At 43.6% G+C, this 22,210-nt stretch overlaps 3 protein-coding genes across 4 annotated transcripts; 2 read left to right on the top strand and 1 right to left on the bottom strand.

Moving 5' to 3' along the window:
• Positions 1–6: 6 nt before the first annotated feature.
• LOC141432313 (eukaryotic initiation factor 4A-III) lies at positions 7–1,905 on the top strand. The gene is made up of 4 exons (XM_074093860.1): positions 7–198; positions 496–718; positions 996–1,250; positions 1,481–1,905. Exons 1-4 carry the CDS (start codon positions 87–89, stop codon positions 1,731–1,733), a joined length of 843 nt encoding a protein of 280 aa, XP_073949961.1. The 5' UTR covers positions 7–86; the 3' UTR covers positions 1,734–1,905.
• Positions 1,906–3,653: 1,748 nt separating this feature from the next.
• Positions 3,654–4,875, bottom strand: LOC141432314 (ubiquitin-conjugating enzyme E2 J1-like). Of its 2 annotated transcripts, none has more exons than XM_074093861.1 (2): positions 4,767–4,875; positions 3,654–4,601 (listed from the first exon to the last, which is right to left on the bottom strand). In XM_074093861.1, the coding sequence occupies exon 2, from the start codon at positions 4,563–4,565 to the stop codon at positions 3,819–3,821; it is 747 nt and encodes a 248-aa protein (XP_073949962.1). In that variant the 5' UTR covers positions 4,566–4,601; positions 4,767–4,875; the 3' UTR covers positions 3,654–3,818. The 2 variants fall into 2 exon arrangements, with proteins under 2 accessions (XP_073949962.1, XP_073949963.1); XM_074093862.1 differs by lacking the exon at positions 4,767–4,875 and adding an exon at positions 4,685–4,702.
• Positions 4,876–5,196: 321 nt separating this feature from the next.
• On the top strand, positions 5,197–22,089 carry Sf3b2 (splicing factor 3b subunit 2). Its single transcript, XM_074094141.1, is given in 14 exon segments — positions 5,197–6,096; positions 6,581–6,714; positions 6,973–7,136; positions 8,263–8,455; positions 9,367–9,576; positions 10,172–10,374; positions 12,231–12,381; positions 13,669–13,872; positions 14,072–14,147; positions 14,784–14,946; positions 17,071–17,177; positions 18,408–18,443; positions 18,446–18,621; positions 21,915–22,089. Coding segments are annotated over 14 exon segments (2,670 nt in total). The 5' UTR covers positions 5,197–5,312; the 3' UTR covers positions 21,984–22,089.
• The last annotated feature ends 121 nt before the right edge of the window (positions 22,090–22,210 follow it).

Below are 22,210 nucleotides of genomic sequence, written 5' to 3' on the forward strand. Positions count from 1 at the left end.
TCCGTGAAACTCAAGTCCTGGTACTGTCACCCACACGCGAGTTGGCTACACAGATCCAGAAAGTCATTCTTGCTTTGGGTGATTTCATGAATGTCCAATGTCATGCTTGCATTGGAGGCACAAATCTTGGTGAAGATATCAGAAAGCTGGACTATGGGCAACATGTCGTGTCTGGTACTCCTGGCAGAGTTTTGGTAAGTGAGTGAATGATGCAATTTTAATTTTAAACTATTTTCATTCACTGGTTTCATTTCAAGGAATAGTTTTTTTTTTGCTAGCAATGGCGGCATATTACTACAAACAAATTGATATAACAAAATATCACTAGAAAATCGCATGGTTATTTTCTTGTTATTCATCCTCTAACTTCCTTCCTATAAGCTTCAAATTTAAATATTTAAATAGATGGCAGCATAAACAGTAGGTCTTGACTCTAATGAAGTTGGTCAGCCCTAATTTATACTTACAGGTGTAATGATAATGTTATCTTTACAGACATGATCAGAAGGCGTGTGCTCCGCACAAGGTCTATTAAGATGCTGGTTCTTGATGAAGCTGATGAGATGTTGAACAAGGGCTTCAAGGAGCAAATCTATGATGTTTACCGCTACTTGCCTCCAGCAACACAGGTTGTACTGATATCAGCAACATTGCCCCACGAGATCCTTGAAATGACTTCTAAGTTCATGACAGACCCCATCAGGATTTTGGTCAAACGGTATGCTATTTTTAGTTGGTGAAAATCATTTTTTATAGTCTAAATCTGATACTAGAACTAGGTATATGAAAATATCAAAAAAAAAGACTAACCAATATCAGCATGAGTAAGCTAAATGCTCCAATAATCCAGGAACTTCTCTATTTTACGAAACTATTTTATTTCGTACTATTTATACTTTTTTATGTAGCTTGTTGAGTATCATACTGCTGGGCAAAAGCTTTCTATTCTTCCTGCTAGTTACATCACCTTTTAAATATTATGTTTATTCTTTTAGTGATGAATTGACATTAGAAGGCATAAAACAGTTCTTTGTAGCTGTGGAGCGAGAGGAATGGAAATTCGACACACTGTGCGACCTTTACGACACTCTGACAATCACACAGGCTGTAATATTCTGCAACACCAAGAGAAAGGTAGATTGGCTTACACAGAAGATGCAAGAAGCAAACTTCACAGTCAGCTCTATGCATGGCGACATGCCACAGAAGGAAAGAGATAACATCATGAAAGAGTTCAGATCAGGACAAAGGTGAGTCTCTTAACTCATTCCCGGGTAATAATGACTATGATACCAAAATGAATACCTTGCTATTGGACAGTATGACTATCACAGTATTTTTTTGAGAGTGTATATATGAGTCACTATGGTTTAGTGTCATTCTATTTTTAGGATACCTGTAACATTAAATGGCAGTAGTAAATCAAATTGTACACCATTTGTTCTTTAGATGAAAGCTAACTTTGTATATTTGTTCCCAGTCGCGTATTAATTACAACTGACGTGTGGGCGAGAGGCATTGATGTCCAGCAAGTGTCACTAGTCATCAACTACGACCTGCCTAACAACCGTGAGCTGTACATCCACAGGATTGGTCGGTCAGGTCGTTTTGGACGCAAAGGTGTCGCCATAAACTTTGTCAAGTCGGATGACATCAGAATCTTGAGAGACATTGAACAATATTATTCCACACAAATTGATGAAATGCCAATGAATGTTGCTGACCTGATATAATTTTAGATATAATGTAAACTTTATTTAACTATAACATCTCTTCACACACTATGAGGTGATTGGAAACACACATGCATCCTTTATGAAAATTTGTGTTACATTAAATAAGCAACTGAAATATTTTTAAGACTTATGTTAATAATGTCCTGCAATAAATAAATAAATCCTATCTTAATGTTTTATTTAAGTTTTCACCTAAAGTACCTATCTGCTAGAAACAATGTTTCAATGCCCCCCCCCCCATACATACATGTAAAAAAAATAAACTTTTATCACAAGCTTTCCTCACATTGATTGTCATACAACTTTCAAGATTTGATCTACAAACACATGGCATGTTAAATAAGAGCATGTAGTTTTATGTTCAGCTTGTTTATAAGGGGCAATCCATAAAGTACGTCACACCTATTTTGGCCATTTTTAGACCCACGAATTGCCACGAAAATTGCAGTTATTTTGTTCCTCTGCCACAAACTGCTTGACCCCCCCTCAAATGTGTGACGTACTTTATGGATTCCCCCAATTATATAAAGTCGAAAATAGACGATATAATTCACTCCTGGCCGCGGAGCGGTAAGCGCGGGCTGTAGATAGCGAGACCGACCCGCCCGTTAAACTCTTAATTTGGCGCCAAAATCCGCCATTTTGAATTTTCAAGAATTTCACGTACCCAGTGTCACTCGCGTCATCAAGACGAATCCAATGACGTATCATTTATCAAAATTGGTTCAGCCGTTGAGTGGTTACGAGAGGACATAGGAATAGACATACATACGTACAGGTCAAACACATACATAACCCTCCTTCTTCGTAGTCGGGTAAATAGGCCGTGCGCGGCTCGCTGGCTAACTCCTCTCCCGCGCGCTCTACCGCCAGGCGACTTGCACTCTCACTCAACCGTCGTAAACTTCCGATTATATTTCCGTAAAAGTTGCGGAAACAGTGGGGTTACTATTACATTACTCTTGTATTACATAATATTAGCATCAGCCGGACGGCAAGAGACGAAGTTCGGATTTAGCACTTCGTAGTATAGAGCCAGAAGCGAAGTTGCGGAAACAGAAACAGAGGTCTGTTGCAATACTAATAAATATACAGCATATCAACAAAATAATAAAAACCGATTATGTTTAAGTTGCGATTTAGAGAATAAACTTTATGAACTTATAGGTATACAAGTTTTTATTGCTCTCAAGTCTAACCCTCGGTGCGCAAGTTCTACTCGCATTTGGTCGGTTTTTATTTATTTTTCATTAGAGCCGTCTTATAAACTATCAGGGTGGTATCAATTATCTTATTGTTGTACAACATTGTCTAGGATCACTATTGAAACAGAACTTGAAAGATAAGGGTATTTTGTTAAACTAGTGACACGTCACATAATGAAACTAAAATCACGTAAATTATGAAATATCCTTTAATAGTCTAGACAAACCAAATAATATTAATATTTTTTTAAACTAATTTAATAAATACTTATCCAAGTGTATAGGTGCACAAATATAATTCTTAATATTTATAAATACAAGTCCTTAGTGTCAATCTTAATATTCATAATGATTCTTAGTATGATTATAGACAAGGATAAAAAAAATGTAACAGCTAAGCTCTTGGAATGTAACATTTTTGTATTGTATTCATATAATATTAATCATGTGAATGCAATAAGTAAAGTTAAAAAACTTACTAACAATAATAATAACTAACTTAAGATAAAATATGACTAAAAATTCAAAACAAATTAGGTAATGGCTAGAATGAATAAATACAAGTCAAAATATGCTAGAGGTTATTACTGCAAATAAATAGTCTCTAAATAACAAAGAGGTGTTTATGTATTTTTTTAATGTCAATATTATCATCTAAGATGTTATCTGCAAGGTAACCTTTTATTTTGATGAATGCCTAACAAGTACTTAATGTTAAGGCACACATTTAAAATAAAACAAAAAAGTTTGCTGAAACTATTATATCAAATAATTTATTTTCATAATTTCATAAAACACCTTTGCTAGTTTTAGCAATAAAACATTTCGAAAGTATTCTTAGGCCCTATCATCAAACAGTCAGTTGTACATTGTCATGTTACAATTCTGTGTCAGCAACGGCATCATATACCTTCCAGCGCCGGTAGATGAAGATCCCTATTGCACCCACCAGAAGAGCCACCAGAATCTCAGTAAGTTGATCCAAGAAACTAGTACTTGACTCTGAGGACTCCAGCACCTGTGCTTCAGGCTCTTGAACAGGTTCAGGCTCAGGAGCCTTGGGAGTTTGTTCATCCTCACCTTTAAATGCTATTTGGTTTAACACAGACTGTTCCTCTTCTGTTAAGGGCTTTGCTGCTGTTGATGATAACAGTTGCGCTATTTCTCCACACTGAGGGCAAGACCAGCTTGTAGATTTTTTAGCTAGTAGTTTACGTTCCGCTGGTGTGTATTCTAGTGATCCTATTGTGCCCTCAGCAGGGGTTGGCATGAACGCAATTAAAGCTAGCAGAGCAGTCCGTATAGACCAAGACGGCTGCCAAGTCTCAGGGTGGTGTCCAGATATTGATAAACAGATTTTTTTGTTGATTTCGAACCTTCCATTGGGCGTTAGCAGTATTATGTGTGGCGGGTGCATAGGATATTCTTTAGGCAATAATATCCTACCGTGGTAGATGCCGCCTTCGAAGTCCGTACCCCTGGGGCCCTGTACGGTGAAGTGCCACTCGAACAGGTTGTCCTCGAGCGGTCGCGCGCAGTACTCTTCGGTGGCCTCCGCCAGCTCCAGAGCTTCTTTCATTAGGCGCTTCACACCCGGACATTTGATATTGTATTTCTCACCCATTTTTGATGTTGGCGTAATTAGAACTGAACGAAAAAGCTGTGAAACAATAATATAACACTGTAACAAAAATATGATCGAAATCACAGGAAAATTTGATAACAAAATCCTGTTTTTATTACAAGTACGTCCTTAGAGATGTCATTTTTTTATTATCTCAGACGGGTGGGACACACTGACATGCCAACACAAAGTTTTTATTACCTTTAATATTTAAATGCATAAATTTTGTGAAAAATTATGACAAAATTAATAGTTATCAGCACAAACGTAGTGTTGTTTAATTCGTACACGTAATATCTATAAAATTGAAATCTGAATCTAAGGCTAATTACCTGTGAGCTTTTACAGCGTTTTTAGTAGTGTCTATAACAACATGAAAGTTTCTTAGTGTTGCCAGGATCACCGTTGCCGTGAAGGCATTGGCGCCGTCACCCTCGCCACGATATCGTTGGGGACAACCACGGCAGCTACAGCGACCAAAATATAAAACAACAAAAAAATAAATTAATAAATTAAACTCATGAATATTACGCTAATTTCGAATACTGTTTTAATTTACTTTTTTCTATAATATTTATAATGGCAATCTTAACGTGAAAAAAAAAACTATGCGTCACTGTCAAAGTTGTCATGTCAATGTCATGCAAACCGACCAACCTCAATCGCGTTGCTGTTTATTGTTGGCGTTTCATGGATTTTAAGGAAAGTTAAATATTTTGAATCGATATCTATATATTATCTTAGAACATGGAGGGTCCGCCAGGTACGGGACCACACAACAATGACGGTTCCATGGGGCCGCCGGGCATGGGCAACTTCCCCCCGATGCCGCCGCCACCGGGCGCCATGCCCCCTGGCGGGATGCCTCCGGGTGGGATGCCTCCTGGTGGGATGCCTCCCGGCGGGATGCCTCCAGGTGGGATGCCTCCGGGCGGAATGCCTCCCGGTGGGATGCCCCCAGGAGGGATGCCTCCAGGTGGACTGCCTCCAAGCGGGATGCCTCCAGGCGGAATGCCGCCAGGAGGAATGCCCCCACCCATGGGACCGCCAGGGACAATGCCTCGAGGAATGGGTCCTCCACCTATGGGCCCACCGGGTATGGGCCCGCCAAGAATGCCACCTGGTCACTATAACCAAGGAATGGATATGGGTCCTCCTGGAATGGGCCCGCCGCCTAATATGGGCCCCCCAGGTATGGGGCCTCCACCAAATATGGGTCCTCCTAGTATGGGCCATTGGGATAATCAAGGTCCTCCTGGGTGGGGCAGACAGGGTAGAGGAGATGGGCCTCCAGGCTGGGATGACCATGGTGATGAAGGTGACAACAATGATCATGACGATGAGGATCAGGGACCTCCACAGGGACCACCATCTCTGCCGTCTCTACTGACTATGAAAATAGATACCCCAGAAGAATTCCGCAATAAACCTCTGCCAGTGGGAGGTGTAGTGCTGCCGAAAGCTCTGGAAGAGGCTCTTGCTTACAAAGATCAAAGACAAGCTGCTTTGGGCGATGAAGATGTAGAAGAAGGTAATTAGTTATTATCACGCAATTAGTATTAAACACTGCACATCCTGTGCTCCCTCCTGGAGTCTAAAATTATCTCCATACCTACTAAATTTCACCTAAATCAGTTTAAGTGTGAAGATGTAACAGATACACTAACAGGTACTTTCGTATTTATAATGTAAGTATAAGGATATCAATTATTGAAGTACGCAATCCTGGCTGAATACAAAGTAGATTACCTAATCAATTTAGTGCACAAAGTTTTAGATTGGCTGGCTGATTGGCTATATCACTTTTTTATTTTGTAGATATTTGAATGGGTTCAAAGGGCTAAATAAATAAATAAATAAAAATTTGAATGGGTAATATGAAATGAAAAAGACAACAGTGTTAATAATGCCTTAACAACTCTGTTTATTGCAACTCTACAAAAATGAATACATACATTAAGAGAATTACATGCGTGTAATTTTCTGAGGTTTTACAATTTTCTTGGGATTTTCAGATGTGGATGAAGAGCCAGAGGCGCCCCCGGCACCTGTGATCAGCGCAGAGTATGATGCAGAGGAGGATGACCCTGATTCTGATGATGATGGCAGGCCTCAAGCCCCAAGGCCACCAATTATTTCCAAAGCTGAGGTAGTAAACTCCTTCAGCACATATTTACCGACCGTTGGACATACACCTCTCTTATCCCTGTCCATCTGGATCAGTTGTACTTTTCCCTCTTTTATACTAGTTTAAATAGATTTATACAGTTGTTTACGGCATATTTGGAGTTCAATGCAGTAGCTATTGTAGTAGTGGGATACAGCCGCAGGCTATTGTTCACACATACATATGAGTAGGTATGTGTAGTTTCGTGTAAGTACTTAAATTGTAATTATTTTGTTACAGAGCTCACTAAGTAAAGCTAACAAGAACAAGCGCAAAAAGAAGAAGAAGAAGGCAGCTAAACAGAAGCGCAGAGAAGATGCCAAGCAGAAAGAAACAATCAAAGAGTCAGAGAGGAATGGCAAGAAGTCCAGTGATAAAGAGAATGAAAAAGAAGCTGAGATTGAGTAAGTAAGGCGCAGGCATAAGCTGAGTCGCTTTCCCTTTTGATAGTTTGACTGTTCGCTCCACTAATTTTGTTTACTTTTATTATTATTATTATTTATTAAGTTTTTTATAACATAGATTTAAATATTAAATATTGCATTGCATGAAAATGAATCACTCATAATTAATTTTACCAAACTAAACTACTTACTAATCACCACTTATTGATAAATTTTATCTGACAGATATTTGTGATGCAGTTTTGACAATAACCAGATACAGTATCTATCACATTTATCTGTCACATAAAATTTATTCATGAGTGTTGAAAGAGGCCATAATAAATATAATTATGATTACTATGACACTTTTGTTACAAAGTATATATACAAGTTCCCAATCCGCACTGGGCCCACGTGGGAACTATGACCCAAGCCCTCTTGTTCTGAGAGGAGGCCTGTGCCCAGCAGTGGACGTATATAGGCTGGGATGATGATGATGATATATACAAAGTATTGATACATTTGTTACAAAGTATACATACGCGTATGCAGTCGCGGGTAACGGTTAGTAAATATATACTATTTTAAATTGTTTTAAAAGAAATACAAGTATTATTGGTTTTGTTTTATTGAATAGTTACTACTTTCTTAAATTTTTCATTCCATTCGATAAAACCGTGTATACTCTGTAACAAACATATCATTTCTAAAAATCCTGACGTATAATGTACTAGCTAGTGCCCGCGGCTTCGCCCCTGGTGTAGTTTTTATCTTATTTTCTAAATCTTCTTTTATAAGAATTTTCTCCTGACAATAGCAAACAACAAAAAAAGAATTAGCAAAATCGGTCCAGCCTTTCACGTGTGATGCCGTGACCACGGGAAATAGGGATTAATTTTCATATATTAAGATAATATACGACGTAATCATAATCATAAGTATTACAGCTAAAAAGATCTTCTTTTTTTTCTTAAATTAAAACTCAAGTGCGTCGCTTAAACTATGCCAAATCTCTCTGACAAGAAATTTCAGTACTTTCACTGAGATGTCAGGATTTTTATCAGGATATTTCATTTTTCCATATGGCAACCCTAATGAATGGCTTCCTTATCTGACAAATTAACACATTGTAATTTCTCTACAGGTATGTGCAAGAGAGCATCCACTTCCACGAGCTGGAGCCGATGTACCGGCAGTTCCACCGCGTGCTGGAGGCGTTCAAGGTCGCGGAGAAAAAGGACGACATCAAGGAAGAAGGCAAGGACGCGCCGCGCCCCGCCACCAAGCCGCAGGAAAAGGTCCAGGACCAGTTCGCCGCCGACGAAGAAGCTGTCGAGGTGAGGGACACGACAACAAGACTAGCAATCGATTCGGTTTCGATGGATTGAGTCCATTGACAAGGGTTAAGCAAAATGCTAGAGCCATTTGGTGGCCATGTATAGTGCAAAAATAAAAATACGTATATATTCGAGCCACTGAAACCTTTTTACTACGAACTTATAACGTCGGAATAAAACAGTCTACACTATAATTTTTTTTTATAGTGAAATCTAATAGCTAGCTGCGGAGTGTGAAACACTACATAAACGGCAGAACGGAGTGAGAGAAAATAAGCTCTTTTGTCTAATTTTCATTATAGGGGTCGCTTTCATTTGATTAGGAGGGAGCTTCTTGGCCCCCTCCTGCTATCCACGTGGCCTCTTACTACCGCTTGTAAGGCCATAAATTAACAAAGATAAAAAAGTTATACATAATTTACTTCTAATTTTTCCATCAAAACAACCTATTTGCTAACTGTCCTTGTCTAAAATAGGGTTTTATTATTGCCATGTAACTTTTTATTGCTATGTCTACTTTATATCGAAATATCAGGAGAGTCGTTGGAGATCGAACAGGTAAATGATACTCAAGAGCTGCGTAGATAGTAACATCTATTTTTATAATATAATAGGCTGCGCTGATACAAGCAATATAAGTATGCGTAAATGCGACAGTAAACTGTTGTGTTACTATTAAACACTAAGGGGCTGTTTCACCATCCATTGATTAGTGTTAACTGGCGGTTAGGTGTGATGCCGTCTCTATTTGTTTTGTTCGAATAGATAGACGGAGACGGCATCACATTTAACCGTCGGTTAACGCTAAGCAATGGATGGTGAAACTGCCCCTAAATGTACCCATTATACTACTACAATATTACGTCATATCCATAAATCACTCACTATCTGAAAATCAATGAATCCTTCAGAAAAGCGCAGCGGACGAAAAGGAGCGGCTCTCCAAGCGCAAGCTGAAGAAGCTGTCCCGTCTGTCAGTGGCCGAGCTGAAGCAGCTGGTGGCGCGGCCCGACGTCGTCGAGATGTATGACGTCACGGCGCGCGACCCCAAACTGCTGGTGCAGCTGAAGGCCCATCGGAATACCGTGCAGGTGCCCCGCCATTGGTGCTACAAGAGGAAGGTCAGTTTAGCTTTTTTTAGTCTGAAATCGGGTACGTCATCATCAGCCGGATGTCGTCCACTGCTGAACGAAGGCCCCCTTAAGGTGGTTTTCCACCGGCGAGGCGAGACGAGACGTGGCGAAACGAGAATTGAAATTTGTATAGCAGCGCCCGCGGCGGCTCGCGGCGGGCGCGCGAGAATGCATAGAAATTTAAATTATCGTCTCGCCTTGCTGGTGGAAAATCACCATTAGAACGCCACAAAGAACAACTCGCCACTTGCATCCACCGGTTGCCCGCAACTCTTACGATATCGGCAGTCTACCTAGTGGGAGGCCTGCCAATGCTTCGTTTTTCGGTGCATGGTCGCCACTTAGGACTTTTCTCCTCCAATGGTTATCTCTCCTTCGAGCGATGTGGCCCGCTCATTGCCGCTTGCATATTTTCTTTGTCTAGCACCGCTTTTAACTTTCGTTTATTTACTCGACAACATAGTATTTTATATCCGTGTTGAATACTAGTATGCTAGCAAGAGATGAAAACTCATGTCAAATAATTACATAGAACAAATTTGTCAATTCTCTGCTTATTGTAACATCAATTTTCGCGTTCCAGTATCTGCAAGGCAAACGTGGTATCGAGAAGCCGCCTTTCGACCTCCCGGACTTCATAAAAAAGACCGGTATCATGGAAATGCGCGCGTCACTGCAAGACAAGGACGACACGAAAACGTTGAAGGCGAAGATGCGCGAGCGCGCGCGGCCTAAGCTCGGCAAGATCGATATCGATTATCAGAAACTGCACGATGCCTTTTTCAAGTAAGTCTGACTTTACATTATATTAATCAAATAATACGAAAACAAACCGGCCAAGTGCGAGTCGGACTCGCGCACGCAGGGTTCCGCACCATCTATACAATATTCATTAGACATTAGTAAAAAAAGGCAAAGAAAAAACACGTTTGTCGTATGGGAGCCCCCCCTTAAATGTTTATTTTATTCTGTTTTTAGTATTTTTTGTTATAGCGGCCACAGTTGTACATAATCTGTGAAAATTTAAACTGTCTAACTACTTATCATGGTTCATGAGATACGGTCTTGTGACAGACGGACGGACGAACGGACGGACAGCGAAATCTTAGTAATAGGGTTACCGTTTTTACCCTTTGGGGACAGAACCCCATTATTGTTTTGTTATTGATAAGCGTTTAACTATAGTGGGGTACTTGTTCGGATTGCTTAAAATCGGTGTATTGCTGCAAAATTACAAATGAAATTTTATTTTTGACTAGTTGATTAATCATGGTTTCGAATTCAAAAATATTGTAACATACTGAATTCGAAAAGGTAATGAAACGAACACTTTTTTGGCTACAAATCGAGGGAGTTCGCGTGGCACGTGTAAGGGAACGGTAGTAGGAAACTTATATTTTTGTGTTTAAGGTAAATTCGATTTACTCATGCGATGCGAGCGCCCTCGTGCAGATTTATTGAAAAACAAAACATAGTGGCATAGATCAATAACAGATGGCGTTACTAGGCACACTTTAACATTTAAAGGAAAATAATTATTTTAAGTTGTGATATAACGAGTCGTCTACAAATATTATTTACCATTTTCGAGTACTATTTTGACAGATGCGATTTAAAAATATCGACAATATTAGTGGCTCTTTGTTAAGCCGCATCCACATTTATCTGTCGTGTTGTGTCGTGATCGTGACGCATCAGAACGGTATCGGTTTCATACATTTTATATGGTTGCGCTCACATTTATCTGATGCAGTGTGTTGTGACGGCTTGTGTTGTGGCGCATCACAAGCTATAGAGAGAGAGAGAGAGAGAGATAGAGCATCACAACACAACACGACAGAGAAATGTAAATGCGGCTTTATTCTTTTACCGAGCAAAACAACTTACTAATAGCGTCCTATTAGGTACGGAACCTAAAAATATTCAGTCACTAATTCTATTTTGTTAAAAATAAGGTCATAAAATAAAGTGTTTGTTCACTTCAATGCTGATGATCTTATTAGCTCCAGTGTAACAACTGGTCTTCAGACCTTCTTTTCCAATCTAGGACATAAATTCTGCGAAGTTCTTTCAGACACTGATTGGTAAGTAATACACCTGTCTCAATAAAAAGTTGGGTGACACTCTTTCCCGGCCTGGATAATACCGGGATGGAAATACCGACCCTGTTTTTCGTGTACACGCCCATAGAAGCTCCTGTCAGTTACTATGGGCGTGTACACAAAAAACAGGGCCGTTATTTCCATGTCGGTGTTAGCCGGGCCGGTAAAGAGTGTCACCCAAAAGTTAATACTTACATACTTTGTTAAAGATATAAAAGGATGACCAGATTTGAATAGAGGCCAGCCTAGGAACCAATGACAATAAGCAGTATAATTGGAAAGGTTTTTACATTTTTAGAATTTTCGCATAGCGGAAATTGGCATCTTACTGGAAGAAAAGTTAATGTAGAAAATAAAAATCTAAGAAAATGCATAAAAAATAAAAAAAGCCACATGATGACCTGGTCAAAGCCGTGGGTTCACTAACTGGAGGTATATGGGGGAGGCCTATGTCCAACAGTTGACGTCCTAGGGCTGATATGATGATGATGATATGAAGTTGCGGAAAATAGCTATAAGCATTATAATTGTGACATACAGATGGCAGACAAAGCCGCGCATGACGATCCACGGGGACCTGTACTACGAGGGCAAGGAGTTCGAGACGCGCCTGCGCGAGAAGAAGCCCGGCGACCTGTCAGAGGAGCTGCGCACCGCGCTCGGCATGCCCGTCGGGCCCGGCTCGCACAAGGTACCACTATAGCTAATATAACACCTGTAATGGTGACCCTCCATGGTGGAATACAACTCTCAGGGATGGGGGGGGGGGGTTACATAGTCGTATTCCAGTCATGACAGGTTCCACTCCCAATTTTTTTAGTAGTGGTCGACGTCATGAGGTCATGGCCACTATGACCCCCTCCTGGATCAGCTTTTGCACGAGTGTGCTATCAAACTAACCCACCCATCTATAAAAAGATAAGCTAAGGCAGTTGTCTCCCTGCCGGCGAGGAAGCGATTGGCTATCAACTATTTTCTCGCTCAAGAAACGAACAAAAGATATAGATCCTGTGTGAGTAAAAGAGATACATATATTAATAGTTGATCGGTGGCTGTTTACACTGCCGGCGAGAACTCACTCTTCACTCTTTTGTAGCAGCGATAAGAGCTAAAAAACAAACTTAGCGATACTCGCTCAGCAATGTTAGCTTGGTGGCCGTCCCGCTCGAGCGAGTAATGCGAGTATCGTTTTTTGTCTCACTAGATGGCGCACTGTTGCGTGAGGTTTTTAAGTATGGCTTTCAAAGTCTGTTATTACGGGTGTGAAAACAAAGTTTAGATTAAAATCATATTTAATACACTTTAAAACCGTACCATAAAAATATCGAGCATGCCACAGTGTTGCATAGTCCCCGTTTTGTTCGGAAAAAAGGGAGGACAATGGTTTCCGAAAGACAAAACTGTCTCAAAACACAGACATTCATCCGCGTAGGTCACTGAAAAACTATGAGATTTGACATTTTGGAGACCTCACGCTACACTAGCGCCTCTAGTGGCGAATTCATACGCGATAGCCCTCATTGCCCGTCGCACTCACGCTCGCTTACAGCCTAGCGACAAAACTACACTCGCTTCTAGCTGCTCGCCCACTCGTTTCTAGTTACTAGCTCTAATCGCTTCTCACTCATCGTCGGCGGTGGGACAAGTACCTAAAATATTGCCCACGGAACTTTATTAAACAACATACAGATCTGTTAACTCACGCAGGCGCGCTCCTCCATAGCTAATTATCAATGTGCACGAGTAAACCTCGTATTTACACGTTGTCTTAGTCTCAGTGTGCGTGACTGACGGTATGCTTGCGATTGTTGACACGTTCGAGCTACGCACACATAGACTTGTCTCGCGGATACGTTTACAACTACAATTATAAAATGTGGAGGGGCGCGCCTTCGTGAGTGAACAGATCTGTACTCCAGCATAGTATAAGCGACATGGAGACACAGAGCTAGCCTCTTAAGAATGTTCCGTGGTGCAGGTGCCGCCGCCGTGGCTGATCGCGCAGCAGCGCTACGGGCCGCCGCCGTCGTACCCCAACCTGAAGATCCCCGGGCTCAACGCGCCCATCCCGGAGGGCTGCGCCTTCGGCTACCACGCCGGCGGCTGGGGCAAGCCGCCCGTCGACGAGCACGGCAAGCCGCTCTACGGGGACGTGTTCGGACACCACGCGCTGGGGCCCGACGTGAGTACCTGTTGGAGCATCGAAAAAAAAAGATGCGTATGTCACGAAATGGACCCAAATCACTAAACTGGAAGTCTTGCAATCGGCGCTGGTGTTCTAATTCACCAGTTGGTCTACAATCAACTATAGATTTTGAGTTTTTAATAGCTATGTAATTTATAAATGGTTAATTGAGTTGATTTGGGATTACTGTTTACAGGATGGAGAAGACCAGGATATCGACAGAACCATGTGGGGAGAACTGGAGTCTGAATCGGAAGAGGAATCGGAAGAAGGTGAGCAATATGAAAGTTTTTATATTTATTCAAATGTACATATATGTATAAGGGTCACTCAGTCGAGGTATGCCCGACATGTTTAGAAGAAATCCGTGGTTCCTTTTCAAGGTAAGCTGTGTCAGAAAGCCAACTCTGAACCATTGTTCGTATTTATCTTACAAACTTTTATGCAAAAAAAGCACCCTCACATTTTCCAAACGAACGAGCTTATCAGTATTTCAAAGGGCTGGCAACGCACCTGTGATACCCCTCGTGTTGACAGGTGTCCATGGGCGGCGGTGATTGCTTCCCATCAGGTGTCCCGCATGCTTTTTTGCGCCCTAATATATAGAAAAAAGAAATAAATCAAACTGACAAATCCCGTCTGATATTTTTTCTAGCCTATTCAATTATACCGCTGTTAGACATAAAGCTATTTTTTTTTAATAAACAATTATATATTTGCCACACATTTAAAATACTCCACTTAAACCCATTGTAAACACGTACCTAGCCAAACGATGCGCTTTTCTACGTCTTTGGACGTCACCCATAAACAGTGTAAGTGCGAGATAGAACATGATGTGAACTGTCTCATTTGCACATTTTATTACCCTTGTGAATACTATAATCGTTGTAATTTGTGTCGTACAGAAGAGTCCGAGGAGGAGGGCGAAGGCGAAGCCGACGCGTCGGGCGCGGCGACCCCGGGCGAGGGGCTCGTGACGCCGCTCGGCGCCAGCTCCGTGCCGCCCGGCGTAGAGACCCCAGACACCATCGAGTTACGCAAGAAGAAGGTCGAGAGCGACCTGGAAGGGTAAGGGCGTTATGTAGCTGCTAGCTGGGTCAAAAGAGGATAAATTAGTTGCTGTTTATATAGAAAAAATGTGGCCGGAAAATGTAACTCTTTCTACACAAGTATTAATCGTGAAAATGTCAAAAATTGTCTATGGGACTATACTGTTTTTTTACTTGATGTTATACGTATTTCTTATGTTGGCAGCTATTATAGTCATTTGTTAAGTTGGTAGTCGTGCATTATTGTTGTAAATTTATAAGCGTGTAGTTTTAGCAACACTACGAAATCTACAAGTGCTGTTATGGGGAATAGTGTAGACTTTTCCAAAGTTTTGTATGTAATATGTCCTCATACCCAATGTTCTCATACCAGTTACAATTACACATAATAGTATAGGAGTAGAAAAACAATATAAAATCAAAATTAAATCAAATCAAAATATACTTTATTTGTAGAATACAGTCAAGTGGATGTTGATGTGTATTACAATTTTGTGCAGTGTATTCTGCCTGCTAATGGGCATGCAAATATTCAGTGTTAATTACAGTTAACTTTAATAAATATTATTAGGCTTATAATCTAAGTATTCTTTTATAGAGTAAAATGCACTTTGAGTCAAAAAATTTAATAAAAGTTTTTTAAACTCTTGCCTTTCGGATGCTCTTATAAATTCAGGTAATTATTATACAATTTGGGTGCCATACCGAATGCACTTTTTGCACATAAGGCTGTTTTTGATCGTTTGTTTACGATCTTATGTCGCTGCCGTACACTATTAAAAACTGAGAATTGGTTAATATGACTTAACATACATAGCTGTTTCGAATATATATAAACAGGGAAAAGTTAATATTTTTAATTCAATGAAGTAAGGCTTGCATGATTGAGCTGGTTAAGTCCGCAAACAGAACGAAGACACTTTTTTGAGCCTTAAACACCAACTCCCGATCAGTTGAATTCCCCAGAAGATGATACCATAACGTAATGTAGATGTTATATACGCATGATAGGCGATGAGTACTGCAGGCCGACTTACTTTTTTACTTAAATTATACAATGCAAATGAGAATCTATTTAATTTGCTACATATAGTGTCAACTTGATTTTCCATAGCAATTTATTGTCCAAACTTAATCCTAAAAATTGTGTATTATTCGTTTCTTCAATTAATGATTGTTATATGTCACAGTTACATTAGCCATGCTATTTGTCCTTTGATAAAAATTCATTATTTTTGGTTTATCTAAATTTATACATAGATTGTTAAGATTTAGCCAATTGAATTAATTCCATGCATTATTTATATTTTTGACATGTCTGTGAATTTTCTCCAGTCAGTACCACTGTGCTATCGTCGGCAAAAAGAACCATTGGGTGGTCAATTGCCTGTGGCAGATCGTTATGAAAATGAGAAACAATAATGGGCCTAGTATGCTCCCCTGCGGTACTCCCTGACTAATTACTCCGAATTGGATGAAAAAGTAACCTCAGATCTTGTTTTCAAACATATATGATTTAATTGTACCACTTGTTTTCTACAACTAGATAAGACTCTAAAAGATTATAAATGTTGCCGCGTATTCCATACTTATACAGCTTCTTCATCAAAATATTATGGTCAACCAGGTCAAAAGCCTTAGTTAAATCCATGTAAAGGGCACATACTGGTCTTTTTATCCATATTATCCATAACTACTTGTAGTAAGTCAAAAATAGCCATATTTATTGACCTATTCCTACGAAATCCCTCTGTTCTTGCGCAAATAGATTATTGACTCAAAATATTCAGTAATACGGTTACAGATCACCTTTTCAATAATCTTTGAAAAATGGGAAGGAGAGCAATCGGCCTATAGTTATCTATATTTTCTTTGTCTCCTTTTTTAAAAAGTGGTCGCACAATTGTTACTTTCAACTTTTCAGGAAAATCACCCTGTAATATACACAAATTTGTAATATAGGTAATAGGTGATGCTATTATATGCGCTACTCTTTTTATTATTTTTGTGCATATAAAACTGTGATTAATTTTATAGTAGCGTCTCCAAATTCATGAGACCTAAAAAGGTTTAGCCAAATTGTAACACTTATCCAATGTCCGCGCGGCCGTTGCTTGAACTAAGGCTGTGGTGTTTGTTGCAGCGGGGACACGCCGGCGCTGTACCAGGTGGTGCCGGAGCGGCGCGTCGGACTCACGGCCGGCATGATGGCGTCCACACATGTCTACGATCTCGGCGCCGCCAACCCCGGTATGATCTTCAGAATCAGAATCAGAATCAGAATCAGAATCAGAATCGTTTATTTGCTAGAATACAGTATAGATGGTGTTACAGTCTTCTTGTCCATTGTATCCAACCTGCATGCAGGCGTGCAAATTATTAACACATAAGATTTTACAATTATAATAATTATCGTTTAAATATATTATTCGTTTATACTGGTCTAATGTCCACTAATAGTCGTTGACAAATGAAATATCATGCCGTAAACACATTAAATCAAATAAAATTACCTAAAATAAACATCACCCGTTATCTGCCAAATATTCTTTCACACTGTAAAACATTTATGTTGTAGCCAATCGATTAATTTAGATTTGAATCTTTGCTTGCTCTGTAGTTTAATATCTTCAGGCAAGCTATTATAGAGGACTATACTCATATTGTAACAGTTTTTCCTATAGATGGAAGTGTGGCAAGGAGGCTGACATAAAAGGCTCCTGTATTGAGCCCTTACGTGCGAGAACTCGCTTCTGTACGTCGAGTGAAGTAACACGTATTGTCTCTGACAAAAAGACATGCTTCTTTATATACATGCATCGACATCGATGACGATCATCTTACTCGACGAATCACTTCATTTACCATATGTCACTTGCCATACCAACGTTTGCCATGAAATTATATAGAACCATGCTGTTTTCAGGATTTTTTAAAAATGTCATCTTATAGAATGCAATAGGTTGGGTCAGATTTGTTTAATATCAATTCTGAAGAAAATACTGTTTCAGAAATAAATTACTTTAAGACAAAGAAAATTATGGAGAAAAATTATGGATTATGGCACATAAAATTCCGGCAAACGATAGAGAATCTTTACTCGACGGGTGAAGTGGGAAGTGACGAGGAAAGGAGGCAGGGACGTAGTATGGCTATGGACTCGTCATGCCTGTATGTCATTTCCTGCTATCTCCCATTCTCTCTTAAGAAGAAACCACCCATGAGGCACATTTGCCTCAACGGACTGTGAACCTGTTAAGCTTGAGACTATACATCTCCAATAAATTTGCTTTTTTTCCTTTTTCATTTATGACGGTGGAAGCATTCTACACTTCCACTGAACGTAGATGTAGTTAAGATACATTCCTGTATTTTTGCCAAGGTTTTTGCAGCGCATTCTTCTTGACAATGATGGTCATTCCGAAAACGCAGGTAGTTTAAAAAAAATAACATGTTGAATGTTGTATATTGGTTGTTCAGGCAAGCGCACGGCGGTGGGCGCGGGCGCGGCGGCGGCGGCGGCGGCGGCGCGGGCGCGGGCGACGCGGGCGTGGAAGTGGCGCTGGACCCGTCCGAGCTGGAGCTGGAGCCCGAGGCCGTGGCGGCGCGCTACGAGCGACACCTGCGCGAGACGCGCCCGCGCGCGCAGGAGGACCTCTCGGACATGCTGGCGGACCACGTGGCGCGACAGAAGGTAAGGCATCATGACTATAGGACGCGGCCGCGGGCGTGAGGCGGCGCTGGACCCGTCCGAGCTGGAGCTGGAGCCCGAGGCCGTGGCGGCGCGCTACGAGCGACACCTGCGCGAGACGCGCCCGCGCGCGCAGGAGGACCTCTCGGACATGCTGGCGGACCACGTGGCGCGACAGAAGGTAAGGCATCATGACTATAGGACGCGGCCGCGGGCGTGAGGCGGCGCTGGACCCGTCCGAGCTGGAGCTGGAGCCCGAGGCCGTGGCGGCGCGCTACGAGCGACACCTGCGCGAGACGCGCCCGCGCGCGCAGGAGGACCTCTCGGACATGCTGGCGGACCACGTGGCGCGACAGAAGGTAAGGCATCATGACTATAGGACGCGGCCGCGGGCGTGAGGCGGCGCTGGACCCGTCCGAGCTGGAGCTGGAGCCCGAGGCCGTGGCGGCGCGCTACGAGCGACACCTGCGCGAGACGCGCCCGCGCGCGCAGGAGGACCTCTCGGACATGCTGGCGGACCACGTGGCGCGACAGAAGGTAAGGCATCATGACTATAGGACGCGGCCGCGGGCGTGAGGCGGCGCTGGACCCGTCCGAGCTGGAGCTGGAGCCCGAGGCCGTGGCGGCGCGCTACGAGCGACACCTGCGCGAGACGCGCCCGCGCGCGCAGGAGGACCTCTCAGACATGCTGGCGGACCACGTGGCGCGACAGAAGGTAAGGCATCATGACTATAGGACGCGGCCGCGGGCGTGAGGCGGCGCTGGACCCGTCCGAGCTGGAGCTGGAGCCCGAGGCCGTGGCGGCGCGCTACGAGCGACACCTGCGCGAGACGCGCCCGCGCGCGCAGGAGGACCTCTCGGACATGCTGGCGGACCACGTGGCGCGACAGAAGGTAAGGCATCATGACTATAGGACGCGGCCGCGGGCGTGAGGCGGCGCTGGACCCGTCCGAGCTGGAGCTGGAGCCCGAGGCCGTGGCGGCGCGCTACGAGCGACACCTGCGCGAGACGCGCCCGCGCGCGCAGGAGGACCTCTCGGACATGCTGGCGGACCACGTGGCGCGACAGAAGGTAAGGCATCATGACTATAGGACGCGGCCGCGGGCGTGAGGCGGCGCTGGACCCGTCCGAGCTGGAGCTGGAGCCCGAGGCCGTGGCGGCGCGCTACGAGCGACACCTGCGCGAGACGCGCCCGCGCGCGCAGGAGGACCTCTCGGACATGCTGGCGGACCACGTGGCGCGACAGAAGGTAAGGCATCATGACTATAGGACGCGGCCGCGGGCGTGAGGCGGCGCTGGACCCGTCCGAGCTGGAGCTGGAGCCCGAGGCCGTGGCGGCGCGCTACGAGCGACACCTGCGCGAGACGCGCCCGCGCGCGCAGGAGGACCTCTCGGACATGCTGGCGGACCACGTGGCGCGACAGAAGGTAAGGCATCATGACTATAGGACGCGGCCGCGGGCGTGAGGCGGCGCTGGACCCGTCCGAGCTGGAGCTGGAGCCCGAGGCCGTGGCGGCGCGCTACGAGCGACACCTGCGCGAGACGCGCCCGCGCGCGCAGGAGGACCTCTCGGACATGCTGGCGGACCACGTGGCGCGACAGAAGGTAAGGCATCATGACTATAGGACGCGGCCGCGGGCGTGAGGCGGCGCTGGACCCGTCCGAGCTGGAGCTGGAGCCCGAGGCCGTGGCGGCGCGCTACGAGCGACACCTGCGCGAGACGCGCCCGCGCGCGCAGGAGGACCTCTCGGACATGCTGGCGGACCACGTGGCGCGACAGAAGGTAAGGCATCATGACTATAGGACGCGGCCGCGGGCGTGAGGCGGCGCTGGACCCGTCCGAGCTGGAGCTGGAGCCCGAGGCCGTGGCGGCGCGCTACGAGCGACACCTGCGCGAGACGCGCCCGCGCGCGCAGGAGGACCTCTCAGACATGCTGGCGGACCACGTGGCGCGACAGAAGGTAAGGCATCATGACTATAGGACGCGGCCGCGGGCGTGAGGCGGCGCTGGACCCGTCCGAGCTGGAGCTGGAGCCCGAGGCCGTGGCGGCGCGCTACGAGCGACACCTGCGCGAGACGCGCCCGCGCGCGCAGGAGGACCTCTCAGACATGCTGGCGGACCACGTGGCGCGACAGAAGGTAAGGCATCATGACTATAGGACGCGGCCGCGGGCGTGAGGCGGCGCTGGACCCGTCCGAGCTGGAGCTGGAGCCCGAGGCCGTGGCGGCGCGCTACGAGCGACACCTGCGCGAGACGCGCCCGCGCGCGCAGGAGGACCTCTCAGACATGCTGGCGGACCACGTGGCGCGACAGAAGGTAAGGCATCATGACTATAGGACGCGGCCGCGGGCGTGAGGCGGCGCTGGACCCGTCCGAGCTGGAGCTGGAGCCCGAGGCCGTGGCGGCGCGCTCACATCCACGCACAGCACATCGGTGGAAACAGCTGAGCGGAGCGAGGCGATGTAAATGAAGCGTTTCTATTGGTTAATGAAAAACATATTCCTCGCAATACATCCTCGCACATCTCTAGTGGAAACGCTGCTTAAGAATCCGTGTCTAATAAAGAATGATTTGATTCTAACAGATGTTTGGCAAAATGTGATCTGTCTGGATGCTCATTCCTATATGCCGAAACATCTATCTATCCATCTAATACCTTTAAACGAGCAATTCTTGTACATATATATATGTATTGCTATTTTGGGGATCTTGGAAACGGCTCCAACGATTTCGATGAAATTTGGTATGTAGGGGTTTTCGGGGATGACAAATCGATCTAGCTTGGTCTTATCTCTGGGAAAACGCTTATTATGGAGTTTTAGGCCGAGCAAAGCTCGGTCGCCCAAGTACTGCTCTTTAAATCCAGCATTAAAACTGCGATCTGTCTGACCTACATATACTTTATTGCAGTCATTACAAGTACGCTTGTATACACCCGCTCTAGTTCCTTTATCCGCCTTATCTTTGTGGTTATAAAGCCTAGACTACAAAGAGTTGATAGTCTTAAAGGCAACATCACCATTGTTTGATTTTAAAATACTATAAATCCTATCTGATAAACGGCCAACGTAAGAAATGCTAGATCTTTTATAAAAATGATCTCTAAATAAAAATGAATCTTTAGAAAGAGGTACAGTTAACAACCTATGTTTATAACAGTGTAAAGCAGCTAATTAATGCTGCCTCGAATAGGCTTCTACTCAACTATCTCGTTCGTCAAAAACTAACTCGTTCGTCTATTGCTTACTTTCCAGCCTCTACCACAACGTACTATTTTGTTTTTATTTTGTTACAGAACAAGAGGAAACGACAACAAAATACAGATTCAAAAACGGCAAAGAAATACAAAGAATTCAAATTTTAGTTTACATTGTGTAGTGATAATTGTATTATTTTAATACTAGTGTAAGTGTATTGTGGAATTGTACTGGTGTGACGATAAAGTAGTAAAATAAGTACATAATTACAAAAATGGCGTTTTATTTTAGCAACATTTTTTATTCAAAGCATTGTATGACCTTAACCTATTTATAATTTTTTAAAGGTTTTTTGGTTTTGTTTCCTGATAAAAACATCAAACTTGTCATTTGT

The sequence above is a fragment of the Choristoneura fumiferana genome, chromosome 11 (assembly GCF_025370935.1).
Source record: "Choristoneura fumiferana chromosome 11, NRCan_CFum_1, whole genome shotgun sequence".
NCBI classification, from domain to species: domain Eukaryota; kingdom Metazoa; phylum Arthropoda; class Insecta; order Lepidoptera; family Tortricidae; genus Choristoneura; species Choristoneura fumiferana.

Excerpts from the sequence above, each read along its gene's own strand:
- LOC141432313 (XM_074093860.1), top strand. The coding sequence starts at position 87 with ATGAATGTCCAATGTCATGCTTGCATTGGAGGCACAAATCTTGGTGAA. Across the intron at positions 199-495 it reads TCCTGGCAGAGTTTTGGTAA|ACATGATCAGAAGGCGTGTG; the intron begins GTGAGTGAATGA and ends TTATCTTTACAG. Across the intron at positions 1,251-1,480 it reads GAGTTCAGATCAGGACAAAG|TCGCGTATTAATTACAACTG; the intron begins GTGAGTCTCTTA and ends ATTTGTTCCCAG.
- LOC141432314 (XM_074093861.1), bottom strand. The coding sequence starts at position 4,565 with ATGGGTGAGAAATACAATATCAAATGTCCGGGTGTGAAGCGCCTAATG.